Source organism: Panulirus ornatus, chromosome 37, assembly GCF_036320965.1.
Source record: "Panulirus ornatus isolate Po-2019 chromosome 37, ASM3632096v1, whole genome shotgun sequence".
Taxonomy (NCBI): domain Eukaryota; kingdom Metazoa; phylum Arthropoda; class Malacostraca; order Decapoda; family Palinuridae; genus Panulirus; species Panulirus ornatus.
Genome location: NC_092260.1, coordinates 28,890,286 through 28,911,253, shown reverse-complemented (window position 1 = coordinate 28,911,253; position 20,968 = coordinate 28,890,286). Strand labels below are relative to the sequence as shown.

Sequence of the window (20,968 nt, the reverse complement as noted above, 5' to 3'; positions counted from 1 at the left end):
ACAGATGACAAGAAGAACATCTCTGCTCGTTACACTGATGACCCCGGGACATCAGAAATCCATCTCCCCAGAGTGCAGGGGTTGGCCATAAGAAGTGTGAATTAACCCAGGAAAGTTTCTGTGCTGGCAGCAAACACATGAACCAGCCACTGTGGTCCAGACCCCCGTTGCGCAGGACACACACACACACACACACACACACACACACACACACACACACACAACGGAAAGAATAATAAAACGTTTTAAACATGGTCACGTTTTGAGTGCGCGGCCCTTAAGTATTGTGACTTGACCTTTGAGGATCAGGTCAAAGGTCAGACCATCATAACCAAGGGTCGTACCGTCGTGTTCAGGGAGTTGATATAGAGAGTTGCGTACAGTGGTTGACTAATATGGAAGAAAAGGAAATATATCGACCTTTGTTGATGTGGGTATAATAGAGAGATGGAGACGGGATGATAGCGAGGGTGAAGCAGTTGGTGATGATATAGTGAAGATATAGTGATGGAGGTGACAGTGTTAGTGAGGATGGTGCTGTTGTTGATGCTACAGTGAAGAGATGGTGAGGAGATGATATAGCGTATGAATGGTGAGGAGGGGGGGGATGGTGATACAAATGTACGGATGGTGAATAGATGATAGTGTTAGAGAGGTTTGTGATGATGATGGTGGTAGTATGATGGAAGTGATGAGGGATAATAGTGAGATAGTGATACTGTTGGTTGTGGTGTAGAGTCGGGGATGATAATGTTAGTAATAATGTTGGTAATGGTATCAGGGAGAGAATGATAGTACAAGTGAGGGGGACTATAGTGTTAACGATGATGTCAGGGAGGTGAGAGTGGGGATGGTATGTTGATGTGATGGTGCGGAGAAATATAGTCGTGAGGGGACGAAGCTTTGGTAATGCTGTTTTTCGGGAAGAGTGTCGGGGAGGGCGTGTTGACGATACGTTGGCAGCACGGGGAGATGTTGGCAGTATGGGGAGATGTTGGCAGTATGGGGAGATATTGCCAGAATGGGGATATGTTGGCAGTTTGGGGATATGTTGGCGGCATGGGGATATGTTGGCAGCATGGGGATATGTTGGCAGCATGAGGATATGTTGGCAGCATGGGGATATGTTGGCAGCATGGGGATATGTTGGCAGCATGGGGATATGTTGGTAGAGTGGATGGTAGCGGTGTTGCTGGTATGGGAGAGATGAGGATTGCGGTTGATGGTTGGGTGAAGAGGTAGAGATGAGCATTATGAAACACCTGTGACCACCTGTGAGCATTTTGTGTCACCCTCAGCCATGTGTGAGTATTATGTGTCACCCTCAGCCATGTGTGCGCATTGTGTGTCATCCTCAGCCATGTGTGAGCATTGTGTGTCACCCTCAGCCATGTGTGCGCATTATGTGTCACCCTCAGCCATGTGTGAGCATTGTGTGTCATCCTCAGCCATGTGTGAGCATTGTGTGTCACCCTCAGCCATGTGTGAGCATTGTGTGTCACCCTCAGCCATGTGTGAGCATTGTGTGTCACCCTCAGCCATGTGTGAGCATTGTGTGTCACCCTCAGCCATGTGTGAGCATTGTGTGTCATCCTCAGCCATGTGTGAGCATTGTGTGTCACCCTCAGCCATGTGTGAGCATTGTGTGTCATCCTCAGCCATGTGTGAGCATTGTGTGTCATCCTCAGCCATGTGTGAGCATTGTGCGTCACCCTCAGCCATGTGTGAGCATTGTGTGTCACCCTCAGCCATGTGTGAGCATTGTGTGTCACCCTCAGCCATGTGTGAGCATTGTGTGTCACCCTCAGCCATGTGTGAGCATTGTGTGTCACCCTCAGCCATGTGTGCGCATTGTGTGTCACCCTCAGCCATGTGTGAGCATTGTGTGTCACCCTCAGCCATGTGTGAGCATTGTGTGTCACCCTCAGCCATGTGTGAGCATTGTGTGTCATCCTCAGCCATGTGTGAGCATTGTGTGTCACCCTCAGCCATGTGTGAGCATTGTGTGTCATCCTCAGCCATGTGTGAGCATTGTGTGTCATCCTCAGCCATGTGTGAGCATTGTGCGTCACCCTCAGCCATGTGTGAGCATTGTGTGTCACCCTCAGCCATGTGTGAGCATTGTGTGTCACCCTCAGCCATGTGTGAGCATTGTGTGTCACCCTCAGCCATGTGTGAGCATTGTGTGTCACCCTCAGCCATGTGTGCGCATTGTGTGTCACCCTCAGCCATGTGTGAGCATTGTGTGTCACCCTCAGCCATGTGTGAGCATTGTGTGTCATCCTCAGCCATGTGTGAGCATTGTGTGTCACCCTCAGCCATGTGTGCGCATTGTGTGTCACCCTCAGCCATGTGTGCGCATTGTGTGTCATCCTCAGCCATGTGTGAGCATTGTGTGTCACCCTCAGCCATGTGTGCGCATTGTGTGTCACCCTCAGCCATGTGTGAGCATTGTGTGTCACCCTCAGCCATATGTGAGCATTATGTGTCACCCTCAGTCATGTGTGAAACAATATTTTCGCAGACATCTACCGTAACACCACCACGCGTACCACCCTGATCTCCCTGAAGGTTAAACGCTCTCTCTCTCTCTCTCTCTCTCTCTCTCTCTCTCTCTCTCTCTCTCTCCTCTGGATGGTAGAGAAGGTTTGAGCCATGAAGGCAGAGTGGTACACAACTGGTTCAAAGGACAGTAGTAATCGTCGTGATAGTAGCCACACACACACACACACACACATACACACACACACAGGTGTCGCCCCTCACCTCTCATCAACCTTCATACAGTCACCGCCGGAGATTTTCCTCCAACTTTCTTCACAGAACCTGTTATTCCTAGTCGTCTGACTTCAGGCACCAGTTATCGATGTTCCAGTTTTCCGGAGCATCACTTTATAGTCGCTGGCGTCCGTCGTGTCGTCACAGGTAGTTTCAACTAGTTTGAGCCGTACAGACCCGGTAATTGTCATACATCTGGGTATGAGACGTGACCACAGTTCCCGTATCCGTCCAGATGATCGGGTTGAGGGTCATTTTATTTTGCTTGTGGGACAGAATAAGAGCAACTGGTTAATGCTTATACTCTTGTGTTGCCCGTAGATGTCTTAAACGTATCAGTCATTTGTGTTACCGCGTTCATTCAGACCCACTTCACTCATATCCACTCTACAGTCAGCCACCATATCCCACTCTACAGTCAGCCATCATATCCCACTCCATAGTCAGCCATTATATCCCACTCTACTGTCAGCCATCATACCCACTTTAACGCACGGTCTATTTCCTAACGTGAGGTGAGGTGGTAGGACCGGACATGGTGTGTGTTATGAATGGGACGCCGCGCCGTGAGCAGCCACGATAACCTGCCGATAACACTTGTCTGTTAAGCCTGTGTGAGGTCCCTGCTGACGCTATTCTCCGTACTAGTGTCAGCCAGTCAGTAGGGTTCAAAGATGATTGATAGTCATGAGAGTGGAGGGAGAGGTGTGGGTGGAGGGAGGGGTATGAGACATTTGGAGGGAGTGTTGGTGGAAGGGGACGCGCGGCGGGGGGGGTAACGCGTCACAGGAGAAACACGAGCAACATATTCTCTGTCCTTCCTGTGCAAGTCTGTTTACCTCCCGTCCGTCGGGTGCCTGGACCGCGTTGCTCAGGCCGTAGCGCGTGGCCTGCTACAGTAAGACGAGGGTACAACAACTATACTTCTCTCACGTGATGTGTCATTTTCGTAACCAGGAGTTATATTTTGAGTGTATGGTGTGTGTGTGTGTGTGTGTAGAAGCGCATGATACGGTGGAATGGAGTTTGAGAATGGAATGTGACGACGAAAGTGTGACGCGTCTAAGAATGTTATCTTGTGAGTGCCACGGCAGTAGGAGTAACGTGCCATTTTATTCCGACAGGGAGGCTTCGGCACGATGGAGACCAGCTCGCAGTACTGCCTCCGCTGGAACAACCACCGTAACAACCTGTTGGCCGCCTTCGACCAGCTGCTGCACGTGGGTGCCTTTACGGACGTGACGCTGGCCTGCGAGGAGGGCGTCACGCTCCACGCCCACCGCCTGGTCCTGGCCGCATGCTCCTCCTACTTCCAGGCACTCTTCGTCAACGCCCGCAACGCCAACCACCCCATCGTCGTACTCAAGGACGTGCGGGCGTGCGACATGCGAGCGCTGCTCGAGTACATGTACCGAGGTGAGGTAAACGTGGAGCACGACGCCCTCCAGGGCCTGCTTAGAGTGGCCGAGAGTCTTAAGGTCAAAGGCCTGGTGGAGGAGCTAGGGCCAGACGCCGCCCACCGCCGCCCACCTTCCCCGCACGAGGCGGCCCGTCCGCCTACCGCCGCCGCCTCTGTGGACGGCCGGGCACACCAGGACCTACCACGCCCACGACCTGACCCGCCCACTTCCACCGCCCCGCCACCACCCGTGTCCTCCTTGGAACAGGGACGCTCCTCCCCAACCCCTCCTCTCTACCCCTTGCCGGGCCTGCCTTCACATCGCCCACAGCATCGCTCAGACCACAGAGACCACCGCTCAGACCACAGAGACCATAGAGACGTCCGTGAACTAGACTTGCGCGAGAGCCGAGAGCTTCACGACCTGCGGGAGAGTCACGAGGCGCGGGACGACCACACGCCCGGCAGCCTGGACTCTGAACCGCGCCAGCCGCTGCCCCTGGTGCCTCCGGTGCCTCACCTGCATGGGCCGCCCTGCCCGGACTCTCCACCACACAAACGTAAGCGCCCTCCCATGCTGCCGGACCCCATGCTGTCCTCGACACCCATCCTGCGCACGGCTCTAGGACACACCCATGGCTTCACTGGGGCGGACATGAACTCCCTAGTTTCCCTGGCCTCGTCCATGATGCCTCTGCCCGGCCTCCTCAGCCCTCACGTGCCACACCTCTTGCCACACGAGCACAGAGACCTGGAGGTAAGCATCACAGACTGTTATTTTGCTCTCTCTCTCTCTCTCTCTCTCTCTCTCTCTCTCTCTCTCTCTCTCTCTCTCTCTCTCTCCTGATGACAGGGTGCTATTCTTTAAGGATGATCTACCATAAACTGTCTTAAAGTTCCGGTCGATCCTAGACGTGTCTGTAGCTGTCTCGTATTTCTGTAAATTGTCTGAGTTGGATAAATATGCACTACACCAGAGATGCAGACGAAAAGAGCGAGAGCAGATATTCTGAAGCCTCAGCATCAACGTAACGTCTGTAAAGAAAAAATATGGACTCGAGAGAGAATTCTTTTATTGCCTAATTATACAGTATGGAGAGGGAGCTATACGTTCGCAGGTCCTCATTTCCTGAACCTTCATCATCATACAACTTCTTAAAACTTGTGTATATTTTCGTTGTTTCCTTATTTAGTTCATGTAATACTGGTTCAGTAAATAGTATTCATTTAACTAGTTCATAACACTCATGTAATACTGATGCAACAAACGGACTCATTTAGATCGTTTCAAGCACACTTCTTGCTTGGTTTCCCGATGTGGCATCTGATCGATCGCTCTGTATAGATGTTTCTCAAGGACCTGTTCATACTCAGCATCATCAACTTCCTGCTTTAGGAACTCGAAGGTTGTGATGAAGTCATCCCTTACTCTTCTCTTTTCCATGGTAGACAAACTTTTAGCCAACCTGTCTAACTCGTCTCAGGGAAATCTGGTACCACAGTCATTGCCCTCCTCAGAACCTTCTCTTGTACATTGTTTCTTCAAGGCCAATGACCAAACGTAAGAGGTACATTCAATTTTGCGTGCAGTGTACACACTGTGACTAGTACTATGCTGAACGTCTCCTTATCCATGTGCTTAAAAGTAGTCTCAGGATACACGAGCAGTCAGTCAGTTTGTCATCGAGAGTTCTCCAGGCGTGATGATCTAGCGACAGGTTGATAGGTACAGTAACTCCGTCTGACACACAGATTCCTGTAACTTGTTTCCGGTGATATTATGCCCATACCAACGCCTTTTATCATTGTGTTTCATCTTCACCATTTTGTTAGACCACGGTGGCCTTCTCTAGCCCCCTTTCTAAGCGTATAATTTTTGTAATCCTCTCCTCTCATGATCTTGGCAACATTTGCAAACAAAAGCATGACTCCAGTCCTTCTAGCAGTCCTTTACGTTACGAAGAGCAAGGTTTCAAGACTAAGCCTTGTAGCACTCGACTAATAACCTCGGCCTATTTCAAGAAGGATATTCTTTGGCATGCGTCCTCTCTGTCCTTGCAGGTGCTTTACCAGTCTCTTGCACGATACAGAATCAGCGCCATCTAACAGTTTATGATCACACAATGCACCCATCCATCTCTCTTATCTAGACACTTTGTTTCTCGACATAATTTACAACCAAATGATTTAACAGAACCTTTGTGTCCACAGTCTCTGTAAATATTAGAACTGGAATGTTAAGCAGGAAGTCGTAAGGACCTATATAAGGTTTCGTCATTCATAGATGTTTGTTAACGTTACGTTGCATCACGTAATTTATTGCAAGTGAAAAAATCCCTCTCGTGTTTCAGCCGCAGTACAGTGTTGCCACCAAGAAGGAGCTGCGCGATGAGGACTCCCCGCGACCTTTTGACATATCTCGGGAGGAGGATCAGGACACCAAGATCAAGATGGAGTCGGTAAGTACTATAGCGAGCGTCAGTCAGAGCTAAGAAGCGGAAGCTCGGAGCCAAGTTTGGAACCTGACTAAACTTCGATGAGTCGGTAAAGATTTGGGGCGGAGGTAACAAAGGGGCTGAGAGAGACCCCAAATGGAGCTCAGTATGACAGGGACGATATAGGAAAAGTGCAGTGAAAAGGAAGAAAAATATGATATAATTAGGAGTTGAAAAGAAACAGAAAAATGAAATCGATCTCTGGAAGTTTTCACTCCTGCAGTTACACCATACTCGCCAAACATTACATTTTGCTGTGACTATTAATCTTTCAACGGTAATTGCACTTTTCTGATTCATCGACTCCAGAGTCCGTTTTGTGCAGACAGAAGTTGTTTACTTCGTTGAAAGGCTTAGCAGTTTAGAAACAGCGTAATCCAACCTGAAATTATTTTGAAAACGTAATCTTTAGTCTTGCGTACTATTTTTGATCAAAGATTAGTTTATAGCCTTTGGAAGGTTGACAGGTACCTTGTGTGTGTGTGTGTGTGTGTGTGTGTGTGTGATAGATGGATGGAAGAAAACATGAGGGAACAGACAGGAACATCCAGGTTTAGGGCAGCAGTAGTAGGGAGATTTCTACAGCTACGGCTTCAGCAATAAGATTCTTTTGGCCTGTTGATGTCATGTGCAGTTAGTTGCCAAAGAGCTGTAATTTTTCCAGAGAATAATTTCCAATTCCGTTGTTATAACACTAGGTTATCAGAGCAGCAATTTTATTAACGGACCCTATCCTTTAACCTTTTCCTGACGATTCAGATCTGAAGAGCAATGATGTCAAGAATGTAATAAGTGACGATGCATTCAGCCTGATTTGTGATGATAAAGTTAGAGGTCAGTTGTTTCACATGTGTAGTGAAGATGCATTTGACAAAACTCATTAGAGGCAGGTTAAACGTCAGAGGTGTCCAGGTTGAAGAAAAGATGCTATTGTCAAGGGTACAGTTTTCAGGATGAAGTGAATTCAGCTTTAAGTACGAAGTAGTGAAGATGTACTTGGTATTGTCTCTCTCCCAAGTGAACACAACTGTCAATGCTAATTGCTCATGAATGCTGGCATTTCTTAATTGAAGTAATGCAAATATTACATCCTCTCTGAAAACGTACTTGACTATTACTCATTGCATATATATATATATATATATATATATATATATATATATATATATATATATATATATATATATATATATATATATATATATATATATCCCCCACATAATGCCCTTCATTAGCAAGGATTCGAACCAAATACTATTTGCGAAGTAGCTGCGTATGCTAGACTGCCCCATAATAGCTGCAAGCACGTTATCTGTGAGGTGAAGCGTTTCTTCATTCAAAGGAAGTGCGATAACCTCTCCTTTGCATCCACCGATAGGTCTTTTTGGTCTTTAGCTAAGGGCATCGCTAACAACTTCTGTTGCTCTACCTCCCTTCACTTTTCCGTTCTGGCGGTACTATAGCTGTCTCCCCCGCAGACAAAGTAACTTTTTGGTTCCCGTTTCTCCTTTAACACCACCTTGGATGACTAACATTCCCTTTACACCTTGATGCTCCTCTTACTAATCCTAAGCTTCTTCCTGTAGTCTCTTTTCGGACTCTCCGAAAAGCGCTTCTTTCTCTGGACACAAGGAAGGCTTATGGTCCTGATGGCATCCATCCCCATGTACTGAGTGTACGTCTGAACTTGCACCTGTGTTTGCTCGTATCTTTCGTTTCAGTTTAAAAGCCAAAATATTTTCTCGGAAGCATATATTGATACACGCCTTCCTTAAGAAGGGGTCCTGTTGCTTTGACATCTACCATTTCCAAAGTCTTTGAATCCCTCCTCAACTCCCATATCCTTAAACACCTTGAAAATCACAATGTTCTCTCTGATCACCAGTATGGCTTCCGTAAGGCGAGATCAACTGGTGATATTCCCTCCTATCTTCCTAATGTCTGGTCATCATCCCTGAGAGATTTGGGGGAGTCAAGTGTAGTTGCCTTTGACATAACTAAGGCTTTTGACAGGCTGTGGCATCGGGATCTCATCTCTAAGCTCCCATCTTTTGGCTTCCCTCCCTCACTTTGCTCCTTCATATCTAGCTTCTCCGGCAAGTCTGTCTCTGTGGTTGTTGATGGATCAGCCTACCTCCTTTCCTCCATCAACAGCGGTGTCCTTCAAGGTTCTGTCCTATCCCCTACACTTTTCTCCTTTTTTTCAATAATTTCTTCTCCACAAGAAATCCAGTGCACTCACACACTGACGACTCATCACTGCATTCATCCACATCCTTCAATTCTGCTCCCTCTTCTCTCACTCGTTCTTCATCTGTCTTGACACAGCAACCTCAGTAAACTCAGACTCGGACACGATATTTCAGTGGGGTACACATCCTGTCAAGTTTAACGCCTCCAAGACCCAGTTTCTACCCATCTATCTATCTATCGAAAAATCCTCACGACTCTCGTCTCTCCTTTGACAGTTATGTAATTCCTCCTCTTGACTTAATGAACATACTTGGCATTACAGTAACCCACTCTTTCTTGGAAAAGCCACATTACAGGAATAGCTAAGTCTGCCTCTTAAGAAACTGGGTTTCCTATTTTGATATTGAAACATCTTCTGAACGGTTGCTCCGTTTATGCAAGGGATTGTTGATTCGACCTTGCATGGAGTACTGCTCTCACAGTTGCGGTGGATCTAGCTTTGTAACCTTACTTGACAGAGTTGAGTCAAAAGCGATCCGTCTTATCAACTGTCCCAGTGTAACTTGACCCCCTTGCCGTACGTCGCAATGTTGGTTCACTTTCCCTCTTCTATAGGTATTACTTTGGTTTTTGCTCCCAAGAGCTGGCTGCTTGTGTGCCCATACCACTAGCTAGACTACGCAATATTCGGCAAGCTGCTGCGTCACATGAATATTCTGTGGCCATCAGCAACTCAAGGATGAGCCGTTTTGATACTTGTTTTTTCCCCTTCACGTCGAAGCTCTGGAACTCTCTACCCTCTCATGTTGTATACCGTCAGGGTCAGATTACCCAGTAACCATATGATTATCATGGGCAGAGTAACCGAGTGGGTAACGTACCCAACTAAAATATAAATGGTAAGAGCTCAAATCCTTGCAGTTGGTGCGCATTATGTGTTCCGTGAAAATGTATGTTCACTTTCACAGTAAATGTTCATACACCTCCAAGTGTGTGTGACGGTAAGTTCGGTATATCTGCTAGCTGCTGGGTAATGTGAGCCTGATGGAATATGAATGATTGAGACCCCTTTGCTCATGGACGTAGACAAAGAGTATTCAGTTACTAGTAACTGGACATTCGTTTTATTATGGGCGGTGGTTAGTGTACCCAAGTGGTTACCGAGTAGTGTATTGTAGTGTGCCGAGTGGTTAGTGTATCCAGTAACCGTACGTACAATTACTAGGGGTTCGAGTCCTTGCTGCCGGAGGGTATTACGAGTTCCGTGAAAGTGTGCATTCATTTTCACTATATTTGTGTTCATGTACCTCCGCATGATAAAGTAAGTTAGGTGAAACTGCTAGTTATTTGGTAATGTAAGCCTGACGAGATACGACTGGTCTAGACCCCATTACTCAGCCCTGTCTCATCAAAGATTTGTCTCTTCAAAGGAGTCTTTTTGTGTCCCTGTTGTAGCCTTAAGGCTTCAGGAGCCTCTGGATAAAGGTTCCTGGGGTTGTACCCATAATACTTTAAACATGCATACATGTATATATTGCATAACTATATAGTATTGTTTTTCTCTTATAAGTTGATTAATATTACAACTGGAAATGTTCACTAATTGTTTATGAGACTACATTTTGTATGTGGTAATACTGTATACCATGATAAGAGGGATATAATTTTTCTGCATTTCAGCCTTTAGCCAATGGCCCATTGTTGCCCGAGTTTAACCCATACCATCTGGATCCCAATGGGTCCTCACACTACAGCAACTTTGTTAGTTATGTCCCAACCCCGAAACCTGAATGGAAGAGATACAAACAGTACACGAAGACAGACCTTATGGATGCTATTGAGGCAGTCAGAAATGGCATGACTGCTTTACAGGTGAGTAATCATGTGATGAGAAAGAGATGGAGTAAGTGGGAGGAAAGAAAGTTGGAAAACTGGATAACACAAGAGAGCACTGAAAAGTGGGAGTGTAAGGTGATTAGAAAATGGAAAGAGGAAGTCATATATGAAGAAGATATGTATATGGAAGAAGTTTGGAAGAGACAAGCAAAGTATGAATGTTACAGTTGAAAGTGAGTGTCAAGTGAATGATTCATATATAGTGGTGAATATTGGGTTTACAGTCTTAATGACAACTAATTGCTTTGGTACTTGCAGGCCTCACGGAAGTACAAGGTCCCATCTCGAACACTTTATGATAAAATCAAAAAGATGGGCATCAGTACATTGCCACGTCGCCTACCAAGTAAGAAACCCTCCCCATCAAACACTGACCTCGATGGAGGGGCCACTGACCCTCATGCCCCACAGGAGCCAATGGAGACGTCTTCCCAAGACAGGGACTCTCATCAGGACCATGAGATGCAGCTTAATAAAAGTCTCCAAAGTGAAGAAAATGACCGCTCATCATCTGGAGCTCCTATGGTCGAAGAAGAAGGTGAATCTTCACCTTCAACTCCTGCTGTAGGCTCTTTCTCAGTCATTGGTCGCAAGATGTTTGAGGATGGAAGTGGAGGGGAAACCTCAGCCACTCCTCTCGACCTGACAGACAGCGACTCGATTTTATCCAAAAGACCGGAGATAGAGGAACGTGCTTAAAGGCTTAGAATAGGCTAAAGTCTGTTCTTTCCCGTCAGTTTAAATCTGGTCCAAATGACTTAGACTTGAGGTCGAGGTCAGGTCAGTAGGTTCAGGTGGTCTCTATCCTCTAGAATTGTGTCACAGTTTAACTGACCCAGTGCTCTAGGTGGAACCACTGTTTGCACTCAGGTTATCTGGGGTCGTCTCGGCAACCAAAGGCTTGGTAACGGGTCCAGCATTAGAATGACCCAGTGAAAGAGGCCGACCTCCAGCTAGGGTTGTGATCTCCCCACTCCACAGTTAGCTGAAGGCGATTTCCTAATTGTGTGGTATTGTTAATGGCCTGTCCTGTTCATAAGATATGAAAAAAATTATGATAGCTTTCTCATTTTGAAAACAACTTTGTTCCTCTTATTCCAATTACTGTATCCATTAATGCACCAACAATCATGGATCACCTACAGCTTCATTGGCCGTGGACATGGTCCTCCTGCTGGACTTACCTCAGGGTATTCCCGCCTTTCAATAGCTCACTTCATGTTTGAAAAGTTGTAACCAAAATTTCCTTGTAATTGATATACTATCATGTGATTGCCCAAAATATTATGATCATGGAGGATCTGTTCAGTAATTCAATCAGTTTGCTGGGTTACCTACCAACAAAACATATGTCAGTTGCAAGAAAAAATCTGATGATGAGTCTAAGCGGGAATGTCTTCTTATTTTACTGTCTATGAGTTTGTCTTCTGTTGATGAATTGGCAGAAAGGCTTTGGGTAAATTGGGGTGGCAGTATAGTAGGAGCCACATGGCAATCTATATTTGATTTTATAATCAGCTGTATTTTTACAGCATTGGAGTGTAATGAAGATATCAACTGATCTTATTTATTATGAACTGAATTTATGGTATACACCAACCTAATTATATTGTAAATAAAGTAAGATATAAGTCTGTTGTCAACTAAATGCCTCTTTCTTGCCACCTTAAGGCCCCTTATCACAACATGGTAATCAAAACCTACCCTAGTGTAAATCACCATTTCCAAGACTAGTGATTGTATCCATAGCTGTAAGGTTGCAATCTTTCTTGCTCTTGATGTATACTGGAATACCTCACCCAAACCAAGGATGATTGTATACGACCCACACTTTGAAAGTTAAATACGCTAAAAAGTATACGATCAGAATTATATATCTATATATGTTCAGATTTAACTACTGTCTTTAATGAATGCATAGTTCTAGTATGAATAGTTATGTGAGAATGAGAAATTGTTTTTTGTTATATTCCAGTGCATATGATATTACTGTAGGAATAGAAATGTTGTAAGTATACGAGTGGTAGGAAATTGGGTAATACCATTTCGCCACAAAGACTATGATTGTTAGAAAGTTACATGCTGACTAATGTGGATCAGTTAGAGGAAATACTCAAGAAAAACATTTACAAAGTGATAATCTGTGAGAATGTACAGAATGGAAATACAGAATTCAAGAGAAAAGAACTCTTGTGAAGTTTCTGTTATTCTCGTAAGCAGTGCGATGCTGAAAGTGTAAAGTCCCCAGGCAGTTTAGTGCTTGTCTTCCTCTTTCCTTCATACCTGAACAAAGGAAGTAAAAGAGATAAGAAAGTACATGATTTAATGAAAGAAAAGCAAGAATAAACAGTTGATAAAAGGTTAATGCCATGAAGTGATCCACCCATGTGAGCTTAAAAATAAAAGTAGTGTCCCGAATACACTCTTTATGTCTATATTCATAATGATCTAATACCTTAATTGTAATATGGCAAAATTTAAATTTTCTAATTACTTAGTAATACAATGAATCCCAAATGCTAAGGAGGAACTGTTAAAAAATATAGAATTAAGTATCTGGCCATTTTAGGTTTAATATCTTGTAGTTTTGATAGATAAAGAAATTGTAAATTCATGCATACAATACATATTTCTTTGCAAAGAAAACTCAGAAAAACCACCCGAAATATTCTCATATTACACAACAGTAGTATATCACCAATCACTTTTAATGATCACTTTTAATGTTGGTATCAACAAAAATTCAAATATACTTTCATATTTACACACACACACACAGTCATATATTAGGCCAAAACTGAAATTTGCTTCTCCACAAAGATTTAACAGAGAAGGTCCAAGGAAGGGCAACAAAGATGGTACTGGAATTTAGATAGCTGAATTACAGCAATAGAAGGCTGTTAATTTGTTCACCATGGAAGAGAAAAGAGCAAGTGGAGAAAATTACAGCCTTTAATTCCTTAAATCATTTTGATGAAGTTGACAGTAAGCATTTCTTTGATGTGAGGATCAAATAACCAGAGGCAATAACACCAATCCAGCAGCCTCTGCCCAGCAAGGTTAAAGACTCTGAAAGACTTTACCAATTACAAGAAAAAATAAAAAGGAGCCTCTTTTTTGAAATAAGGGTAGTGGTTAAACAGAATGAACTTTGACAAAATTGTGAATGCTGACTGCATATAAAAATTTGAAAAATATTATGAGAAAGAAGGTTCAAGAGATGGGACCACTCAAGTGTAAAACTCCATCTCTATGCAAGTACACACACACACACACAAAGTCTTAGTGCATAGGTTAATGTTGTGACCATCAGTTTCAAGGGCCTGAGTTAGAGTTTCATAATTAGACAACCGGCTCTCTGAAAACACAGTTTTTTGTTCTTCCTTAAGGGACTGATCAGTAGATGGCTACTTAACATAAACTAGGGTGTATATATATATATATATATATATATATATATATATATATATATATATATATATATATATATATATATATTATCCCTAGGGATAGGGGAGAAAGAATACTTCCCACGTATTCCCTGCGTGTCGTAGAAGGCGACTAAAAGGGGAGGGAGCGGGGGGCTGGAAATCCTCCCCTCTTGTTTCTTTTTAATTTTCCAAAAGAAGGTATAGAGAAGGGGGCCAGGTGAGGATGTTCCCTCAGAGGCCCAGTCCTCTGTTCTTAACGCTACCTTGCTGATGCGGGAAATGGCGAATAGTTTGAAAAAAAAAAATATATATATATATATATATATATATATATATATATATATATATATATATATATATATATGAGAAGGAGATGGAGTGAGTATTTTGAAGGTTTGTTGAATGTATTTGATGACAGAGTGGCAGATATAGGGTGTTTTGGTCGAGGTGGTGTGCAAAGTGAGAGGGTTAGGGAGAATGATTTGGTAAACAGAGAAGAGGTAGTAAAAGCTTTGCAGAAGATGAAAGCCAGCAAGGCAGCGGGTTTGGATGGTGTTGCAGTGGAATTTATTAAAAAAGGGGGTGACTGTATTGTTGACTGGTTGGTAAGGTTATTTGATGTATGTATGACTCATGGTGAGGTGTCTGAGGACTGGTGGAATGTTTGCATAGTGCCATTGTACAAAGGCAAAGGGAATAAGAGTGAGTACTCAAATCACAGAGGTATAAGTTTATTGAGTATTCCTGGAAAATTGTATGGGAGGGTATTAATTGAGAGGGTGAAGATGTGTACAGAGCATCAGAATGGGGAAGAGCGGTGTGGTTTCAGAAGTGGTAGAGGATGTGTGGATCAGGTGTTTGCTTTGAAGAATGTATGTGAGAAATACTTAGAAAAGCAAATGGATTTTTATGTAGCATTTATGGATCCAGAGAAGGCATATGATAGAGTTGATAGCGTTGCTCTGTGGAAGGTATTAAGAATATATGGTGTGGGAGGTAAGATGTTAGAAGCAGTGAAAAGTTTTTATCGAGGATTTAAGGCATGTGTACGTGTAAGAAGACAGGAAAGTGATTGGTTCTCAGTGAATGTTGGTTTGCAGCAGGGGTGCGTGATGTCTCCATGGTTGTTTAATTTGTTTATGGATGGGGTTGTTAGGGAGGTAAATGCAAGATTCTTGGAAAGAGGGGCAAGTATGCAGTCAGTTGTGGATGAAAGAGCTTGGGAAGTGAGTCAGTTGTTGTTCGCTGATGATACAGCACTGGTGGCTAATTCGGGTGAGAAACTGCAGAAGCTGGTGACTGAGTTTGGTAAAGTGTGTGAAAGAAGAAAGCTGAGAGTAAATGTGAATAAGAGCAAGGTTATCAGGTACAGTAGGGTTGAGGGACAAGTCAATTGGGAGGTAAGTTTAAATGGAGAAAAATTGGAGGAAGTGGTGTTTTAGATATCTGGGAGTGGATTTGGCAGCGGATGGAACCATGGAAGCGGAAGTGAATCATAGGGTGGGGGAGGGGGCGAAAGTTTTGGGAGCGGTGAAAAATGTGTGGAAGTCAAGAACGTTATCTTGGAAAGCAAAAATGGGTATGTTTGAAGAAATAGTGGTTCCAACGATGTTATATGGTTGTGAGGCGTGGGCTATAGATAGAGTTATGCAGAGGAGGGTGGATGTGCTGGAAATGAGATGTTTGAGGACAATATATGGTGTGAGGTGGTTTGATCGAGTAAGTAATGAAAGGGTAAGAGAGATGTGTGGTAATAAAAAGAGTGTAGTTGAGAGAGCAGAAGAGGGTTTTGAAATGGTTTGGCCTCATGGAGAGAATGAGTGAGGAAAGATTGACAAAAAGGGTATATGTGTCAGAGGTGGAGCAATTGAGGAGAAGTGGGAGACCAAATAGGAGGTGGAAAGAGGGAGTGAAAAAGATTTTGAGTGGTCGGGGCCTGAACATGCAGGAGGGTGAAAGGCGTGCAAGGAATAGAGTGAATTGGAACGATGTGATATACCGGGGTTGACGTGCTGTCAATGGATTGAACCAGGACATGTGAAGCATCTGGGGTAAACCATGGAAGGTTTTGTGGGGCCTGGATGTCGAAAGGGAGCTATGGTTTTGGTGCATCATATATGACAGCTAGAGACTGAGTGTGAACAAATGTGGCCTTTGTTGTCTTTTCCAAGCGCTACCTCGCGCACATGCAGGGGGAAGGGGTTTTCATTTCATAGGTGGTGGGGTGGCAGCAGGAATGAATAAGGGCAGACATTATGAATTGTGTACATGTGTATATATGTATATGTCTTAGTGTGTATATATATATGTGTACGTTGAGATGTATAGGTATGTATATGTGCGTGTGTGGACGTGTATGTATATTCATGTGTATGTGGGTGAGTTGGGCCATTCTTTCATCTGTTTCCTTGCGCTACCTCGCTAACGTGGGAGACAGCGACAAAGTATCATAAATAAATAATAAATATATATATATATATATATATATATATATATATATATATATATATATATATATATATATATTTTGTTGCTGTCTCCCACATTTGCGAGGTAGCGCAAGGAAACAGATGAAATAATGGCCCAATCCACCCACATACACATGTATATACATAAACGCCCACATACGCACATATACATTTCAACGCATACATACATAAACATACACAGACATATACATATATACATATTAATACCTGCTGCCTTCATCCATTCCTATCGCCACCCCGCCACACATGACATGGCATCCCTCTACCCCCACACATGCGCGAAGTAGCACTAGGAAAGGAAAAAAAGGCCACATTCGTTCATATGTATTTATTTATCTATCATCATATATATTTTTTTTTCATACATATTCGCTTTATCCCGCGTTAGCAAGGTGACGTTAAAAACTGAGGAGTGAGCCTTAGAGGGTATATCCTCAATTGGCCCATCTCTCCATTCCTTTTTTGGGAAAATTATAAACGGAAGGGGAGGATTTCCAGCCCCCCGACCCCTCCCCTTTTAGTCGCCTTCTACGATACGCACGGAATACATGGGAAGTATTCTTTCTCCCCTATCCCCAGGGATAGAGGTAGAGGATAGATGGTAGAGGGTGTGTGGATCAGGTGTTTGCTTTGAAGAATGTATGTGAGAAATACTTAGAAAAGTAAATGGATTTGTATGTAGCATTTATGGATCTGGAGAAGGCATATGATAGAGTTGATAGAAATGCTCTGTGGAAGGTACTAAGATTATATGGTGTGGGAGGCAAGATGTTAGAAGCAGTGAAAGGTTTATATCGAGGATGTAAGGCATGTGTACATGTAGGAAGAGAGGAAAGTGATTGGTTCTCAGTGAATATAGGTTTGCGGCAGGGGTGTGTGATGTCTCCATGGTTGTTTAATTTGTTTACGGATGGGGTTGTTAGGGAGGTAAATGCAAGAGTTTTGGAAAGAGGGGCAAGTATGAAGTTTGTTAGGGATCAGAGAGCTTGGGAAGTGAGTCAGTTGTTGTTCGCTGATGATACAGCGCTGGTGGCTGATTCATGTGAGAAACTGCAGAAGCTGGTGACTGAGTTTGGTAGTGTGAAAGAAGAAAGTTAAGAGTAAATGTGAATAAGAGCAAGGTTATTAGGTACAGTAGGGTTGAGGATCAAGTCAATTGGGAGGTAAGTTTGAATGGAGAAAAACTGGAGGAAGTACAGTGTTTTAGATATCTGGGAGTGGATCTGGCAGCCGATGGAACCATAGAGGCGGAAGTGAATCATAGGGTGGGGGAGGGGGCAAAAATCCTGGGAGCCTTGAAGAATGTGTGGAAGTCAAGAACATTATCTCTGAAAGCAAAAATGGCTATGTTTGAAGGAATAATGGTTCCAACAATGTTGTATGGTTGCGAGGTGTGGGCTATGGATAGAGTTGTGCGCAGGAGGGTGGATGTGCTGGAAATGAGATGTTTGAGGACAATGTGTGATGTGAGGTGGTTTGATCGAGTAAGTAACGTAAGGGTAAGAGAGATGTGTGGAAATTAAAAAGAGCGTGGTTGAGAGAGCAGAAGAGGGTGTTTTGAAATGGTTTGGTCACATGAAGAGAATGAGTGAGGAAAGATTGACCAAGAGGATATATGTGTCGGAGGTGGAGGGAACGAGGAGAAGAGGGAGACCAAATTGGAGGTGGAAAGATGGAGTGAAAAAGATTTTGTGTGATCGGGGCCTGAACATGCAGGAGGGTGAAAGGAGGGCAAGGAATAGAGTGAATTGGAGCGATGTTGTATACCGGAGTTGACGTGCTGTCAGTGGATTGAATCAAGGCATGTGAAGCGTCTGGGGTAAACCATGGAAAGCTGTGTAGGTATGTATATTTGCGTGTGTGGGCGTATGTATATACATGTGTATGGGGGTGGGTTGGGCCATTTCTTTCGTCTGTTTCCTTGCGCTACCTCGCAAACGCGGGAGACAGCAACAAAAAAAAAAAATATATATATATATATATATGTATATATATATATATATATATATATATATATATATATATATATATATATTTTTTTTTTTTTTTTTTTTTTTTTTTCATACTATCCGCCATTTCCCGCGACAGCGAGGTAGCGTTAAGAACAGAGGACTGGGCCTTTGAGGAAATATCCTCACCTGGCCCTCTTCTCTGTTCCTTCTTTTGGAAAATTAAAAAAAAAGAGAAAAAAAAAAACGAGAGGGGAGGATTTCCAGCCCCCCGCTCCCTTCCCTTTTAGTCGCCTTCTACGACACGCAGGGAATACGTGGGAAGTATTCTTTCTCCCCTATCCCCAGGGATAATATATATATATATATATATATATATATATATATATATATATATATTTTTTTATATATATATATATATATATATATATATATATATATATATATATATATATATTTTTTATATATATATATATATATATATATATATATATATATATATATATATATATATATATATATATTATCCCTGGGGATAGGGGAGAAAGAATTCTTCCCACGTATTCCCTGCGTGTCGTAGAAGGCGACTAAAAGGGAAGGGAGCGGGGGGGGCTGGAAATCCTCCCCTCTCGTTTTTCATCTTCCAAAAGAAGGAAGAGAGAAGGGGGCCAAGTAAGGATGTTCCCTCAAAGGCTCAGTCCTCTGTTCTTAATGCTACCTCGCTAATGCGGGAAATAGCGAATAGTATGAAAAAAAAAAAAAAAAAAAATATATATATATATATATACATATATATATATATATATATATATATATATATATATATATATATATATATATATATATGTGTGTGTGCGTGTGTGTGTGTGTATGAGTGGATGGGGAATCCTTCATCTGTGTCCTGGCAATACCTCCCTGACACAGGAGACAGCGACAAAGTAAAAAAAAAAAAAAAAAAATATATATATATATATATATATATATATATATATATATATACAGGACGGTGCTATTTCATGTGTGGCAAAGCGAATGGATGAGGGCAGCAAATATGAGTATGTACATGTGTATGTATGTATATGTATGTAAACATTGAAATGTATAGGTATTTATATGTGCATGTGTGGGCATTTATGTATATACATGTGTATGTGGGTGGGTTGTGCCATTCTTTCATTTGTTTCCATGCGCTACCTCACTAACACGGGAGACAGCGATTAAGTATAATAAATAAAATATAAAATAAATATATATATTCATATATATATTCAACATTTCCCACATTAGCAAGGGAAGCATTCAAGAACAGGTAACAACCTTTGAGGGAAAACTCCTCCTCTGACCCCCTTCACTGTTCCTACTTTTGGAAAAGTAAAACCATAGGGGAGAGTTTCCAGTTCCCCACTCCTGCCCCTTTCAATCACCTTCTACAATGTGTAAGGAATACATGGGAAGTATTCTTTTCCCTGATCCCCCGAGAAGAGGGCCAAGTGAGGATATTCCCTCTAAGGCTCAATCCTTAGTACATCCATACAGCACCAACAGGACGACTATACCATTAAACATATCCGTCTTTGCCTTTAAAGACAAATGACCTCTTCACATATTCCTCAGTTCACCTAAGACCTTTGTCCCCACACCTACTCTATGGCTCACTTCAGCTCCCATATACACTCTCAGGTATCTAAAACACTCAATTTTTTTCCAAGTTCTCAACATTCAGACTCACGTTCCAAATGACCTCTCTTTTCACTGCTGGACTTTATACCTTGCTTTTATTCACATCTACTCTCTTCTTTCTCTTTTCACAGTCCCAGACTCAGAAATGGCAGCTGAAGTTTTTCTCTCAAATCTGCCACCTGCTCTGTATCATCAGCAAACAACAACTGACTCACCCTCCCAGGTTGCCCGATCCCCAGCTGATTGCACAACTGCTCCCCACTCCAAGACCCTTTGCATTCACCTCCCTCACCACGCCATCCATAAACAAGTTAAACAGCCCTGGTGACATCATACACTCCTGTCAGAGACCCACCTTCACTTGATACTACTCAACCTCCTCTGCACCCACACTCATGCATGCCTTACTCTCGATAAAAAGTCCTCTGCTTCTAACAGCTTTTCTCCAAAATTATGTATTGTAGCATTTTCCACAAAGTTTGTCAGTCAACCCTGTCTTTTGCTTTCTTCAGAACCATAAATGTCACATACAAATCCTATTTTTATTCTACTTTGCATATTTTCTCATTTACATTTACTGTGATAGAGCCCAGGTGTTATCATGAGTCCCTGTTGAAAGGCTCCTGCTGCCCAAGGCCACACTAATCCAGTATCAGGG

At 43.2% G+C, this 20,968-nt stretch overlaps 1 protein-coding gene across 10 annotated transcripts in view; it reads left to right on the top strand.

The window, feature by feature from the left end:
* LOC139760666 (uncharacterized) overlaps positions 1-13,179 on the top strand; it is a 231,972-nt gene extending 218,793 nt beyond the window's left edge. For all 10 annotated transcript variants that reach the window (XM_071684167.1, XM_071684162.1, XM_071684163.1 and 7 more), the window contains 4 exons: positions 3,903-4,934; positions 6,529-6,636; positions 10,546-10,737; positions 11,020-13,179. In XM_071684167.1, the coding sequence (XP_071540268.1) occupies positions 3,918-4,934; positions 6,529-6,636; positions 10,546-10,737; positions 11,020-11,460 (1,758 nt within the window). In that variant the 5' untranslated portion in view covers positions 3,903-3,917 and the 3' untranslated portion in view covers positions 11,461-13,179. The remainder of the gene's footprint in view (positions 1-3,902; positions 4,935-6,528; positions 6,637-10,545; positions 10,738-11,019) is intronic.
* The last annotated feature ends 7,789 nt before the right edge of the window (positions 13,180-20,968 follow it).